The sequence below is a fragment of the Tyto alba genome, unplaced genomic scaffold (genome assembly GCF_018691265.1).
Source record: "Tyto alba isolate M040663 unplaced genomic scaffold, T.alba_DEE_v4.0 Super-Scaffold_10, whole genome shotgun sequence".
Taxonomy (NCBI): Eukaryota; Metazoa; Chordata; class Aves; order Strigiformes; family Tytonidae; genus Tyto; species Tyto alba.
In genome coordinates this window covers 26,634,657-26,649,490 of record NW_024881262.1, presented here as the reverse complement: position 1 = coordinate 26,649,490, position 14,834 = coordinate 26,634,657, and the positions used below count along the sequence as shown (strand labels likewise).

The 14,834-nt window shown below is 43.7% G+C and overlaps 1 protein-coding gene and 1 long non-coding RNA gene across 8 annotated transcripts in view; one reads left to right on the top strand and one right to left on the bottom strand.

Annotated features, from left to right (window-relative positions):
* MYO7B (myosin VIIB) overlaps positions 1-14,834 on the top strand; it is a 58,239-nt gene that overhangs the window by 14,434 nt on the left and 28,971 nt on the right. For 6 of the 7 annotated variants that reach the window (XM_032990544.2, XM_032990543.2, XM_032990542.2 and 3 more), the window contains exons 14-24: positions 1,242-1,452; positions 4,091-4,226; positions 4,454-4,614; positions 5,663-5,713; positions 7,476-7,613; positions 8,596-8,748; positions 9,270-9,368; positions 9,912-10,006; positions 11,559-11,643; positions 12,669-12,887; positions 14,231-14,407. In XM_032990544.2, coding sequence (XP_032846435.2) covers positions 1,242-1,452; positions 4,091-4,226; positions 4,454-4,614; positions 5,663-5,713; positions 7,476-7,613; positions 8,596-8,748; positions 9,270-9,368; positions 9,912-10,006; positions 11,559-11,643; positions 12,669-12,887; positions 14,231-14,407 — 1,525 coding nt within the window. Of the gene's footprint in view, positions 1-1,241; positions 1,453-4,090; positions 4,227-4,453; positions 4,615-5,662; positions 5,714-7,475; positions 7,614-8,595; positions 8,749-9,269; positions 9,369-9,911; positions 10,007-11,558; positions 11,644-12,668; positions 12,888-14,230; positions 14,408-14,519; positions 14,571-14,834 lie in introns of those variants that run through there. The other variant, XM_042797967.1, reaches the window with a different exon arrangement.
* LOC116961074 lies at positions 35-14,502 on the bottom strand. Its single transcript, XR_004406753.2, has 4 exons — positions 14,361-14,502; positions 11,889-12,027; positions 5,607-5,722; positions 35-445 (listed from the first exon to the last, which is right to left on the bottom strand). It is a non-coding gene; the product is annotated as an uncharacterized LOC116961074 (long non-coding RNA).

Here is a 14,834-nt window from a genome sequence, read left to right as displayed (position 1 = left end):
AAGGGAAAGAAAGAAAAAACAGACACGTGCTCTTTCATTGTCATCCTGATTCTCGGAAAAGCACTGAACTTTCCATCACTGAATTTTCCCAATGATGATTATGCACAGATTCCATTTTTTTTCAGTCTTTGTCATATTTCTGCCTCCTCCCCAACCTTCATTTTAGTGTAGCCATTGCACATGCCTACTCCAAAATCTCAGGAAATTTCTCAGAGGAGATGGCTATGAAGCTACTATGAGCAGGCAGCCACTATGTGAGGATGTAGTATGTCCCCATGTCTCTGTACCAAACTTTCTTGTTTCATAGCATTTTCACATTGTCTCTTGGGGCATATTTTGCACAAAGTACAAAGGAGGCCATGTTGTGTTTCCCATTTCAGCTCACAATTCCATCTTGGTCAGTGTTCTCTCATCCCCTTTTTGGGGCTGCTTCATTTTTCTACTCCTAAGAACAGGTCAACAAAATACGTGGTCAGTACACCATTGTCCCACTGCCACTTCTCCCACTGGTGGTTTCAGTCCCAAAGCACCATTTCTGTTTGCCTTTCTCTACAGGGGCCTCAATTCTCTCAGTTGTATGGTACCATATCATCACTACCCCACAAACCATCAGCACATATTCTGCAGTCTTTTCCAATCCATTTCAACTGATGCATCTTGCTTGCTTTTGACAAGATAATATTCCTCACTGACTTTTGGAACATGGTCTAGGATCTGTTCAGCCCATCTTTTGTGTTCTCTCCTATATTTTTTATGCTATTCCCAAAGGCTGCAACCCACACGGGGCCTCACTATGGTGAGCACTCCACAGGCACATGCAGTGTGCCACAGCAATTACCAGGTAAAGAAACTCAGGTGCACCATTAAGGAGTGACTAACAAAAGAAGTGGCAGTGTCCGTGCAAGTAAAACCACATCACACACTCGTACAGTCAAGCTGTTTTTACAGTTATATATTCCCCTTTATCTCTAGAGTTTCTTGAAACACATAAAAGATCTTTCCTTGCCTACTCAGAAATACTCAATCGTCAGTTGGTTCATTTCTGCTTATTTTCATCATAGCAGAGGATGTATGCCTTCTACTGCTAAGATTGGCAACATGCAGTGGTGTTGATCATTAACACTGTGAAATATAGCAATAGTATATCTGGATATGTATTTAATACAGAGAATAAACAAATGCCATAGAGCAGTGCAGCACTGGCCAAGGATGACTATGGGTTCCCTTCTTGTCCCCCCCAGCTTTGAGCAGCTCTGCATTAACATTGCCAATGAGCACCTTCAGCAGTTCTTTGTGCACCATGTCTTCAAGCTGGAGCAAGAAGAATACCTCGCAGAGCACATTGCCTGGAATAACATTGACTTCACTGATAACCGCCAGGCTCTGGAAGTCATTGCACTCAAGCCTATGAATATCATCTCCCTCATTGATGAAGAGAGCAAGTTCCCAAAGGTGAATTTCTGCTTTCATTTGTAATGCCTGGCTTTGCACACAGTTCCCAGGTAACGCTTGGTAACACACAGAAAAGTGCAAAAGTGGCTTTCAGACACATTATAAGAGGCAATGTCTTCTCCCCACAGATGTTTCTTGTAAATCAACTCACTATACAAATGCTTCATTCTCTGCTGGAATGTGCTCTTCCTGGTACCTCGCTGCTAAAACACTTACAGCTGTTCCAGAGAGAGAAGGAAGGAGTCTGGATCATTTCACATGGGCTTCTTAGGAAATCTTTGCATTTGTATATTGTTTGAGTATTGTTTTGCTGTTGGTCTGTGCTGCAGCTTGCTCTTTCTTCTCCTGGATGACAGACTTAGTTGAGCAACGTCACCATTGTGAGGAACTGTAGGGGAGCTACAGCCCTGTCAGTCTGACCTCAATGTTGGGGAAGGTTATGGAGCAGCTCATCTTGAGTGCCATCACACAGCATGTACAGGACAACCAGGTGACCAGGCTCAGTCAGAATGTATTTATGAAAGGCAGGTCCTGCTTGACTAACCTAATCTCCTTCTATGACAAGGTGACCCACTTAGTGGATGAGGGAAAGGCTGTGGATGTTGTCTACCTGGACTTTAGTAAGGCTGTTGACACTTTCCCACAGCATTCTCCTGGAGAAACTGGCTGCTTATGGCTTGGATGGGTGAAAAACTGGTTGGATGGCCAAGCCCACAGAGTTGTGGTGAATGGAGTTAAATCCAACTGGTCACAAGGTGTTCCCCAGGGCTCAGTACTGGGGCCAGTTCTGTTTAATATCTTCATCAATGATCTGGATGAGGGGATTGAGTGCACCCTCAGTAAGTTTAAAGGCAAGATCAAGTTGGGCAGGAGTGTTGATCTGCTGGAGGGGAGGAAGGCTCTACAGAGGGATCTGAACAGGCTGGATTGATGAGATGAGGCCACCTGTGTGAGGTTCAACAAGGCTCAGTCATGGGTCCTGCACTTGGGGCACGACAACCCCGTGCAGCGCTACAGGCCTGGGGCCGAGTGGCTGGAAAGGTGCCGGTGGAAAAGGACCTGGGGGTGCTGGGCAACAGCCACCTGAATGTGAGCCGGCAGTGTGCCCAGGTGGCCAAGAAGGCCAACGGCAGCCTGGCTTGTGTCAGAAATATCATTGGCACTGGTGAGGCCACACCTTAAATACCATGTTCAGTTTTGGGCCCCTCACTACAAAAAAGACATTGAGGGGCTGAAGCGTGTCCAGAGAAGAGCAATGAAGCTGATGAAGGGTCTAGAGCACAAGTCTTGTGAGGAGAAGCTGAAGGATCTGGGGTTGTTAAGCCTGGAGAAAAGGAGACTAAGGGGAGACCTTATCACTCTCTACAACTACCTGAAGGGAGGTTGTAGTGAGGTGGGTGTTGGTCTCTGTTCCCAAGTAATAAGCAATAGGACAGAAGGAAATGACCTCAAGTTGTGATATGGGAAGGTGTAGACTGGATACTAAGAAAAATTTCTTCACCAAAAGGGTTGTCAAGCACTGGAACAGGCTGCCCAGGAGAGTGGTGGAGTCACCATCCCTGAAGGTATTTAAAAGATGTGTAGATGTGGTGCTTAGGGACATGGTTTAGTGGTGGATAACTTGGCAGTGCTAGTTTAATGGTCTGACTCGATGATCTTAAAGGTCTTTTCCAACCTAAACAATTCTATGATTCTGTGAAATGTTATTCTGCAAAGGCCAGGCATCTCAAACAGGAGAGAAGAGACCAAAGCAGCGTCTGATCTCAGACATCTTTGCAGAGCATTTGCATAGTCTCCAGAGCATGGTGAGGCTAAGCAGGACTGCTGGTACAGGAATCAGATGGCAATGTGGGCTTGCCCAGAAAAGCAAGCCCCTGCCTCAGCTCATTTGTAGCCCTCAGGTAACTATTTGAGACGATCATGTGGAGGCAGACAGCTTTCCCCTTTCTCCCCTAAGAAGAGGGTGGTCCTGCAGTCAGGACAAGAAAGCATCAATTCTATGATTCCCAGAGCACATGACTTCTCAGATAGCAGCACTTGCTACCCCTCGCATGGGCCAGTGAGCAGAGCTAGCCTCACATGCAGCACAAGGGGATGAAGTTGTGATGGCACCCCCTGAAAAGAAGCACCCAGCTGACAGCCTTGCCTGTGGAAGCCATGGTCTGGGCATACTGACCGGTATCTGCTCAGGGCAACCTTCTTCCAGGGGTCTGAGTCTTGTACCAGTTGGAGAGTGAGAGAACAACTGTGCCTGCCTGGGAGAAGGAGCACGCACCCTTTAGAGCATGGCTGGGTAGGATGGCATGGGAAGGTTGATGGGGGCTTCTGCTTGTGAGGTCCAAAGATTTGGGAAATTCCCAGTGCACCTGATGATGTTAGTAATGTTATGGGTGCTTGTGTACAGCCCTAAAATACCATGTCTTATGCTCTGGTGGTGTGTTCTGTCCTGATGCTTGAGAGAAAGGTCTGTGTAAAAGGGAAGACACTTCTGGCACAAGCTTCCTCCGGATCTACTGTACAAATAAGGGTCAGAATTTGAGCTTTTGTTATCTCTGAGTACCACTTCTATTTGTTCGCTGAGCATAGGCTAGTGCTGGGAGGAATCTGCTAAACCCTCGTTTTTTGCCTGTGTTTCTAGGGCACAGATGCCACCATGCTCATCAAAATTAACTCCCTGCATGGCAAAAGTAAAGTCTACATCCCACCTAAGAGTGTCCATGACACCAAGTTTGGCATCAACCACTTTGCTGGGGTTGTCTTTTATGAATCAAAAGGTGAGCCTATCTCTGCTGGATACAAAGGGTGGAGAGAAGGGCATGACCTGCCCTGGATGTGTGGCACTGCAGGGTAGCATTAATCTGAAGCCAGATCAGGAGATCAGGAGGATTACTCTAAACTAATCTGCAAATTACTGTAAATGAAGTGGATTTTAGCTAGACAGAGTGGCGCTAGAACCAGCAGGCTGCAGAGGTGACAAGCTGATTCTGTTTCCATCCTATAGATTTCCTGGAGAAAAATCGGGACACACTGAGTGCTAACGTAATGCAAGTGGTTCATTCCTCCAAAAACAAATTCCTGAGAGAGATTTTCCAGGTGGAAACAACCCCACCTAGTCTGGGACGTGGGACCATCCGGCATCTTGGAACTGACCAGGCCTACAAGGTGTGCTTACTGGCACTGGGTTGCAGAAACAACTCATTTCTCCTCCTTCCCATAAGGCTCTAGCTGTACTTAATCTCTTCTTTCTTTTGCACTGTCTCTGCAAATCCCTATTGCTTTCATTCAACTGATTTCTGCAAAGGAGTACGCAGGAAAAGTCAGGGTCTGGTGTTCATGATGTAAACAAGCGTAACGTTAGCCCTGCCTCTCAGGACTGCATCCCTGGACATCTGTGTAGCCGTGCCTGCAGGCTGTCACAGAAGCATGAGTTGTGCTACATCCCCACATGTTGTCATCAACTGGATGGGTTTGCTCTCTGTCTGCCTGGACAGCCATACTGCAGCCACATCGCCAGGATGGGTGTGAATTAGTAGGAGGAAACTGTAGTTGAAAAGGTTCATTGGAACGGAACAGGGCACCAACCAGAGACCCCTCTGCAAAGCCAGTACCTGTCCAGAAGCCAGCAGCTAAACTGCTGCCATACTGCACATGTAGCCAGTCCATAACACCAAGGGGTCAGACTGGGCAACTGGCAGGCGGGTCCTGGCTTTTTCATTCCTGCAGTGGGTTAAAAGGCTAGCACAACAGAGCAAATAGCTGTGCTGTCACAAAGATACAGTCTCTCCTCCTCCCAGTGACACCTGTAGACGCAGTCTCACTGCCCTGCAGATTGCTGCAACTTCAGCTCTCCCTCCTGGCCCTGAGGTTTTGTGACAGAGTTCACAATGGCTAATTATCACAGAATCATTTGTACCTAGGGGTGTAGGGTGCTTTGTCCCATGCCTAGTGAAAGGGAGGTTGTAAAGTTCACTGGACTGGAAACAACATGGGGCAGAGTTCAAGTTCTCTGCCCTGCTGCAACTTTCATATACCTTGATTTCTGAGCATTTGACTATGCAGTGTCATCATTGTGTGAAGGTAATTTTGATTCTAATGTTTATATTTTTGAGTTTTCTTGTCAGGGTACAGAACAAACAGTCAGCTTGCTATCTTACCTGTTATCTGTCTATTTTCCTGGTATTGTTTTCTGATCCTGTCCTTTCTTTCTCAGTCTTTATCCCAATATGGCTTTCTGCTGTTCAGAACATCTGGCCGTGTACAGGTAAACATCCTGAAGCAGAAGAATGTCAGAAGTGGTACAAGAAGCATCAGAGAACTGGCTTAGCATCTCTTAAATCCTATAAATGCCTTCAGATTAAATATCAGGTCTATCTACATTGCTCTAATGCTCTAATGGTTCTTGCCTATATAAATAAGGTTATATTACTGAAAAAAACCCTTTCCTTATATTTAGAAATTACAGCAGCATATCAAGAAAGGAGATACTAAATGTGGGCTACTTCCCATTTCAAAATGCACAGAATTTAGCTGAAATACCCCTATTAATTTTAATTAGGTTGAGCCACCATTAGGAAGCCTAAGAAGCAGGCTACAGAAAGAATAGTGAATGAAGTGCCAGTAAAAAACTTTGCTGTTCTGAGGTCTCAGAGTTGCTATCCTGACACAGCAGGGGAGAAAAGTCACCAGCATCTCAACAACAAATTCAGCTTTAACAATGTTTTATGTGTGAGATCATGAGTGCATGGGCTTCAGACTTGTGGCCACCCCACTGATTTACTGGTACAGCAGAAAGGCCTCTAAGATCTAGGAGTGCAAATTGCTTTGAGCTCTGATACAGCTGAAACCACGACACATGTATATGCTGGTACCATTACCTACTCAAACAGATGTTTGCTAGCCCCAAGATGCATGGGAGACATATTAGACATTCCCAGGATCTGTTTTCCAAAGGCATGAGTGTTTGGTCGCTGGAGGGCAGCATTGCCCTGTAGCTAAAGCAGAAGGTGGCGACTTGCACGTTAAAAAGGGCGCTTTAAGCGCAAGAACCAGCAGAATGAGGTACCGTAAAGACCATGGAAGCGATGGGAGCCACTGGACTTTAAATTATTTACTTGGGAAAAACAAGCAAACAAACAAAACCCCCACAACCTACCAAAACCTCCAAAACTACAAAAAAATAATATTGTGCTACAATGATTAAGTTCCATGCCTGTATGTAAAAGGCCAGTAGAGTCCTTTTGTTACTTGGAATCTGCACTGTAATTTAATGTGCCCTTAAAACATATTAGGAGGTAGAAGCCTAGGCCTATTGTGATGATATGTGCAAGAAAGACAGAGGTGGAACTGTGCTTTCAGAGAAGCTGGGGAAGTCAGAAACTAACAGCAGCCATGTGCAATCCCTCTGGCGCTACACTATTGGAACCGGGAGCAAAATTCATCCAAGGAGCAGTGAGACATAAAGCACTTTATATGCAGCCATAAGTGGAGTAGCTCTTACCTCATCCTCCAGTAAAAGCTTGCCTTTTCACTCTTTACTGTAGTATTAATGAGCAAGGCAATTAGTCATCCTAATCACTAAAGAATGAACTGTTTGGAACATTGGCATTCCATGAGATGACAGCAAAAATATCTGGCCTGGAGGTTATTGCTTTGGGAATGGCTGTTTCTCACCAGGCTTTCAGACACACTCCCGTGAATGGCTTGGCACACAGGCCCTACACTAAATGCAGCCTTGGCTGGAAGAGTCATGTGGACTCATGTGGGTGAAATTTCTTCCACCACAGCCACCCCTACTAGTGCCCAAGTAGGTGAAAGAGCTCAGTGGGGTTTCTTCACAAGAATAAACCTAAATTAATAAGATGCAGTTGGCCAGTTTAGGTCCCATGCAGGTTTGGTTGTTTTGTTTTTGTTTTTTTTCCTGTCAGTTGTGTGATACTGTTACATTGTACAAAATATACAAAGATTTATTAATTGTCCTCTGACATTAAATGATGTAGCAGTCAGCATGTGCTTACTCTTCCCAGGGCATGGATACCACCAAACGGCTCTCTACTCTGGGAGGACAGTTCAAGCAATCCCTGGAAAAACTAATGAAAATCCTTGAGCAGTGCCAGCCATATTTCATCCGCTGCATCAAGCCAAATGACTACAAGAAACCACTGGTAATGTTTTAACAATATGAGGTCTTGTCTTCAGTAAACTTTTTAATGAGAAAAAGCTGTCAGTTGCCATGTAGCATTTTATATATGTACTTCAGCCAAGAAGAGCTGGAGTACAGGCTGTTACTGCAATAAAGAGTGGTGGGATATAACATTGTTAATTTACAAAAACATCTATAAAAAGCAACATGGAGTAATAGATGGCAAAAAAACACATAGCTGTATTCCTGAGAGGAGTTGTAACAGCTTTTCCTGTAAAGATAAAGACAAAACTGGAGAGTTCTTAGCCCCTCAGCAGGGGGACAAATGAAAAACATTAGGATCCAACAATGATCATACTATGAAATAGCCTGAGAGAGAACAGGAGAGCTCGTGGAATTTGAGAGAGGGGTGATGTGGCTTACTTTCACACTACAGGAGAAGAGGAGTGAGTTTGTCATTAAGATGCCTGGCTGAAACTTGGGACATCACAACCCAGTTCTACAGTAAAACCTTGTATGGTGTTGGTCAAGTGCGTTAATAACTTTAAAGTACTACATGTGGCTTAGTGAGCCTATTTTTAATCTGCATTACAAGAAACTAGCAGCACACATGCTGTGCTTTGTATGGCTATGCCCAAAGGGCCTAAGTTGCTACTGGAATGATTCATACCTACAAAATGATATGAACAATTTATTGCTCATCTGAAATTGCAGATCTAGAATTGAAAATGGTTGCTAAAGCCAGACTGAAGTTAGTGGACTGTTCCCACTGCTGATAAACACAAATTTAAAGACCATTTGGTCTGACTTGTTTATGCCTGTAATGAATTCATTTAATGCACTAAAGAAATAAGAAGTGCAATTTGAAGAAGTGTAGTAAAAATTTAAAAATTGCTATTTTGCAGGCAGTCTGAGGTTGGAGGTTAATAGGTATGGTCTGAGGAATGCTGCATGTGTAGCTGCTTTCAGGGCTAAGTCTCCTCCTTGTGTGCTTTCCCTTTCAGTTGTTCGACCGGGAGCTGTGTATCAAACAGCTGCGATATTCAGGGATGATGGAAACCATTCAGATCAGGAAATCTGGCTACCCAGTTCGCTACAGCTTTGAGAAGTTCTTTGAGAGATACAGAGTTCTCTTGCCATGGGCTCGTCGAGAACAGGTATGTAAGCAAAAAACTTGCTTTAAGGCTAAGCCTTAGGAGGCTTTAGTCTCTCCCACAGTATTGGATTATTGCTGGCACAGTTGAGAGAGCTGTCATCACAAGAACCATTACCACAGTGGCTGTAGCTAAATACTTACATACTCACTTGGACCTTAGCTGAAACAGTAGAGGTGCTTTTAGGTCCAGCTATCCTTGACCTGCTCCACACAGACATCCCAGGCAGGGTGGCATCCCCATTGTCCTCAGATGTTTCTTTTCTGTAATCACACACTTCTGAGGTCTCTAACACCCTTCTCACACTTGAACTCTGGAATGTTTGGCCACGCAGTCATGTTCCTCCTTTTCTTGGCCATTTGAGCTGAACCACTTTCACTCATTATTCTGTCAGCCCAGAGGTCTGTAAGACCTCATCTGTTTCTATTCTTTGCCCTTCGAAATGCAGGGCAATAGATGCTTACATAGTACAGCTGCTGTGTTTCACAACCAAGCCCTAACATGATGATGCTTTTGCACATCAGCTGAAGAATGATGCTCGTCAGAGCTGTATCTGCATCTCCGAAGCAGTGCTGGGCAAGGATGAAAGCTGGCAAGCTGGAAAGACCAAGATTTTCCTTAAAGTAAGTAAAAAGGACAGTTTATTGTCTTTTCTTTTGAAAAACTGGGTGCTTCACAATATAGCTTGACCTGTTGTGCCAGACTGGTGACCCAGAAGGACTGGGTTCTTCTATAAACTCTCTCTTGAATCTGAGGCTGGATCTTTGTTCCTGAAGGCCAAGTTATTTAATGGACACACCTTGATTATGAGATGCTGATCCAGTGTTGCAGCTGAAACAGCACAATGCAATGTATTGGGCTTTGCTCAAGCCTTGAGAATAAAAAAGAACTGAATACCAGCACACTGCTGCAGGGGACTTCCTTGACTATAGCATAGCCCCAGGTAAAAACCAGCTTACTGCAGGCAGACTCTCTGTATATGGCTTTAGCCAGACACGGTGTGGTCAGGTGGTATGCACTCTTCCTACTGCAGTTCCATAAATGCATTTTAATCACAGCTTGCACTACATCACACTGATATGGGGCCTCTTTCAGACCATGTGACCAATTTTCAGAAGTTGTGGGGGTGTCTGCTCACCTGGTGTATCCACACATTCTTTTAACAGGATCATCATGATACTGTATTGGAGCTGCAACGCCAAAATATACTCACAGATAAGGTTCTTCTTATCCAGAAGGTGATGAGAGGATTGAAAGACAGGTCAGTGATCTTACAGAAGGGAATTTCCTTTGGTTTGATGCAGTAATATTTGTGGTGCAGTTTAGCACACTCTGTGAAGCATTTCTGAGTATGAAATGTATCAGTCCATACCTTCCACTAGCCCTAAAATCAGTGCTCATCATGCAACAGTGCACAGTGCATCTATGCAGATTTTGCACAAAGATTTGTTCTGGCTCAGTTTCTTTATTTTCATGATGCTTTTCGAAATGCAGGACTGTGGCACATGCAGCTTGTATGAAGAGGGGGGGTGGAAGGAGGATTTGCACTTCATATTTCTAGTAAACAGTAGGCATCTGGAAAACAGGAAATCCCGATGGACTCTGTCCTTCTCAGAGCTACAAGAACTCTCTTATTTAGGATGCTGCTTTAATACAAGGCATAGAAAAGAATCAGATAGAAACTAACTAGTCCTTCTCTTTGTCAAAGATGCACAATTATTGCATTTTGTCTGGTTTATTTTGAAATATCTTCAGACGTGACATTTAGTCATTGTCAAGTAAATGTTTGCCTTCATTAAATTCTTTACATCATGATTTGTACTTACCAATCTTGTATCCCCCAACCAGAACCATGATATAAGACTGAATCCTGAGAAACAAGAACTAAAAACCATGATGATACAAACGCCCCAGAACTTCCCCCTTTTTTTCAAACTCTGCTTGCTATCTAACAGAATATCACCTCACCTTGCTTTTATTTTTAAACCATCAGAGCTATGTGCTACTTCTGACAGCCACAGTGTGACAGCTTTTACCATGGGAAGTTCATCTTGCTCAGATGGGCTCCTAGTCCTGGCAGTTATGACACTGAGGAGCAAGTGGTCATCAGATGGGGGAGTTAACTTATCCAGGCTTGATGCAACGGTCTTTTCAGTTCTTACAGGGCTCTTCTACCACAGCAATTAATTTGGTCCACAGTTGCTATGAGTATTTTTGCAGCATTAAGGGCAAAGTCAGTTCAGATGTATCAAGGTGGATTAGTAATACTTCTATCTCATCTTTTCTAATAGCAAATGGATAGCAAAGCAAATAGGAAAGCACTTTGTGAGCTCAACTGTTTCATGGTGCTACTTCACTTGCAGAATGAGCTGAGCCTAGGTGAAATCTCCTAAGGCCTTTAATTACAGAAAAGGTCAGGCAAAACAGCCTATTCTAGCCTTTCCATCAGCATGAAGAACATGTAAGCAGACAAAATGTTTGAGTGAGGATAATTTTGAAGCATGTGGTACAAAAGTATCTGACCAGGCTAATATTTCTGCTGCAACATAATACATTTCTTGGGCTACTCAGAATCAGGAAGAACAGTTTTTGCTGAGCTTCAAACTTGCTCTGGCAAGATGTCTACTAATAATTGAGAAAGTTCATTTAACAATAGCTTTCCTGGCTCTAGTGTTCCTATACAGCAGACAGGGCTGAGATCAGACCATAGACATCCCATCAAAGGAAAACAATGCCACCTCATTCTTTACTAGTATCATTAAAAGCAGCAGAAATAACCTGTTGTTTGTCACCTCACCTGTCTGTCTGCTTAGGAAGCGGTTCCTGAAGCAGAGGAAGTCTGCTGTAGCCATTCAGTCAGCCTGGCGAGGCTACTGCTGCCGGAAGAACTTCAGAATGGTAAGATGCAGGTGTATATATAAAAAAAAAATATATATATATTACTATATATATACACACACACATACTATGCCCTGCCAGACTGAGTGGAGTATTAAGAATAAAGATGTTCACAACTGAAAGGAGGAGAGGCAAGATGTCAGGGTGTAAAGAAGGATGTAAAGTCCAAGGAGGGCTCTGGGACCTCTCAAGGCCTGATGAACCTGTGGCATTTCTGCTTCAAGTGAAATAGTAACCCAACTAACCTCAGGCAGGCCTGGCTCCAGTGACCTGACATATGAGCGATCCCACACTTCTAGTCAGGATTCCAAAGCTAGCATTTGTGCATCACCACCATTCTATGAGCAAAGTGTCTTCCACAACTGTTACTGAAAAACTGGGAATCTAAAAAATAACCAGAAAAGCTACTGTATCAATCTCACATTATTAAACATACTGGCTGATCTTCTATAGAAGGCAGGTTTTCTGGGTGAGGAAAGCTACACCATGTTGGGGGGACTAATATATTGTGTATTCGTGTGGCAGGGATTATTGTTAATATATCCCATACATCCCATGTGCAAGGGGCAGGAGGAGAAACTACCAGTTTCAGTCAGAAACATTTTCTATTCTGAATCAGTGATGCAATCCCTGTCTGAAGAGCAAGGCTGTTGTCCTGCACTCTGCCCCATCATCCTCAGCTGCTTCTGTTGGGATTGTCACACCAATCTCTCCAAGGATGTGCCTGGTTTTTTTTCCATTCACTTAGCTTTATTTCTGCTCTCTTCCTTCCCTTGTCATAATCCCAGGCTATCATTGTCACTTCCTGGAGCCACTCCCTAGAACAGGTCCTCAAAAGAACTCTATATAATCTAGCTTTGAAAGTCTATTACTGGCAGAAAATAAAGCATAAAAGGCAGTATCACATTAGCCCCTTTCAGCTTCTTTATCCAGTTACTGAATTTGTTATCTTCTACTCATCGCAATTTATTCCCAGTCTCTACGTTTTTGAACCATAATCACTTCTTTTTTTCCACCTCCTGCAGGTTATGCTGGGTTTCGGACGCATGCAGGCGCTCTACCGGAGCCAGCAGCTTGCTAAACAGTATGAAACAACTCGGGATCACATCATCAGGCTTCAAGCCATGTGCCGTGGTTATCTAATGCGTAAAAAGACAGCAGAGCAGAAGAAAGCTGTATGTGTTATACAGGCATATGCAAGGGGCATGCTTGCTCGCCGAATCTACCAGAGGATGAAGGGGGAGGTATGTTCACAGATACCTTGTGAACATGTTGTTTCTATGAAGTTCTGCTGGAGATTTAATGACCATCAAGTGTTGCCGTAGCATAGCACTGGATGTGAATATTTATTTTGGGATGTTTTATTTTGATCTCCTGTCAAGCATGAAATCAGAGTTTTAAGCAGACTGATCTTGTTTACATTTGCTTTCTGTGTTCATTATCACAAATCAAAACTTCACTGACAGAGATGAAATGTTTTTGACAGAAGGGAGGAGAAAAGATAAAATGTGCATGTGTATCAGTCACTCCTGCAAGGGAAGATCACTTTCTGCAGCAAGGCCTGAGAATGTCACTTACGGATCCATTCAAAATGGAATCCTAATGCAGTGTGTCTTGGTATGTTCTGCCAGAGAAAATCGTGTACTTACTACCTTGACGGTCCACAGCACATGGGAGGCCTTTCTATGATTTAATTTCTGCATTAATGCTGTACAAACAGGACAAACCCAGTTTGCAGATTTCTGCCTGTGGCCTGTTCCCTAAAATGCCAAATCTAGAATTGAGTCCATGTTGAGATAAAGTCCCAGTGTGGATAGCTTGTTAATGGCAGAAGGGCACCAACTCAGCAGTTGTGGAAGCAGTCACAGGATGGTCCTGTTGACTGCAGAACAAGTGTAAACTGGAAGCCAGGAATATCCGCTTGGTAGAAGAGAAACATCTTATCCAAGTCCTTGGACCAGTGAAAGCAAGGGAAGAAACCATGAGATTATAAAAGGTAGGCATGTTGACAGAGGAACACTGAATGCTATGTTCCTTGGCTGACAAGAGCTTGCCCATCTCACACCTGTGGACTTGCTCAAAGATCTGAGCACTGCTAGATTTTAATAAAAAGCAGACATTGTTGTAAACCTATTTGTAATGATGCTTTAGAAATGGGAGGAGACAAACACATGCACATTTCTGTTTGCAGTATGAGCTGGCACTTTAGCCAAACATGCACAACACTATTACAGCCCCCTAACACAAAACATTTTTAAATCCTAAATAATGTAGGGTTTTCTGATGTTAGCAATTTTCTGTTTTTTCTATATTATCCCTTGTTGATAAAGTTTTTGAAAAATTGCACATCATTACCAGTAGGCCAACTGTCTTTATAAAGACAGCTGTAAGAGCAAGGCCCTGCTGTTGATGTGCTAGGTCTTTGTGACTGCTTAGCACAAGCAACATTTGACTTCACATTCCAACATTGCACTAGCAGAGCTGGACCTCACTGTCATAACACCATTGTAGTAGTATTTCATCCTTGCACCCATTCATTCTAGCGAATGATGTTCTGGTCATGACTAACCAGCTTCTTTGTTTAAAGGAACACCTGACTACTCTGGGGAGAGAGGAGGCAGAAGCAAGACAAAGGAGGAATGCTCTTGCCAATAAACCAACAAATCATGATGTTCTCAGTGACCAAGAAATGGTGGACAAAATTTTTGGGTTTTTACCTTCTATGATTGGAGGTCAAGAAGGACAGGCTCCTCTGGGTTTTGAGGTACAGAGCTGCAGACTGGTAATGGGTCATGTTCATCCCTTATGTAAATCCATTGACTGTTGGAACACCATCAGTGGTCAGTTCTGTTTAATGAACTTCTGTACAGTGAAAGAATCACCCAAATTAGTCATCCAGACAGTCTCTTCAGGATCTGCTTTCAGAGGTCAGTTCCCAAGTTTTTGGTCACATGCAGTTTGGGGACTACATGTCTTCAAAAGCTACTGCACATTTGTTTCTTTGACACAGCAGACACTCACTAAATAGTGCCATTCTCTACATTTTGGCACCACCCCCATGTTCTGCTGACAGTGCTCTCAGTGATTTTGCAGCTGAAGTAAGCTGGAAGTTCTTGACCCAAGTTATCGAATGTTCTTAAAAGCAAAATTTGAGATATACTGATTCTGACAGCTGTGAAGGATGGAATCAG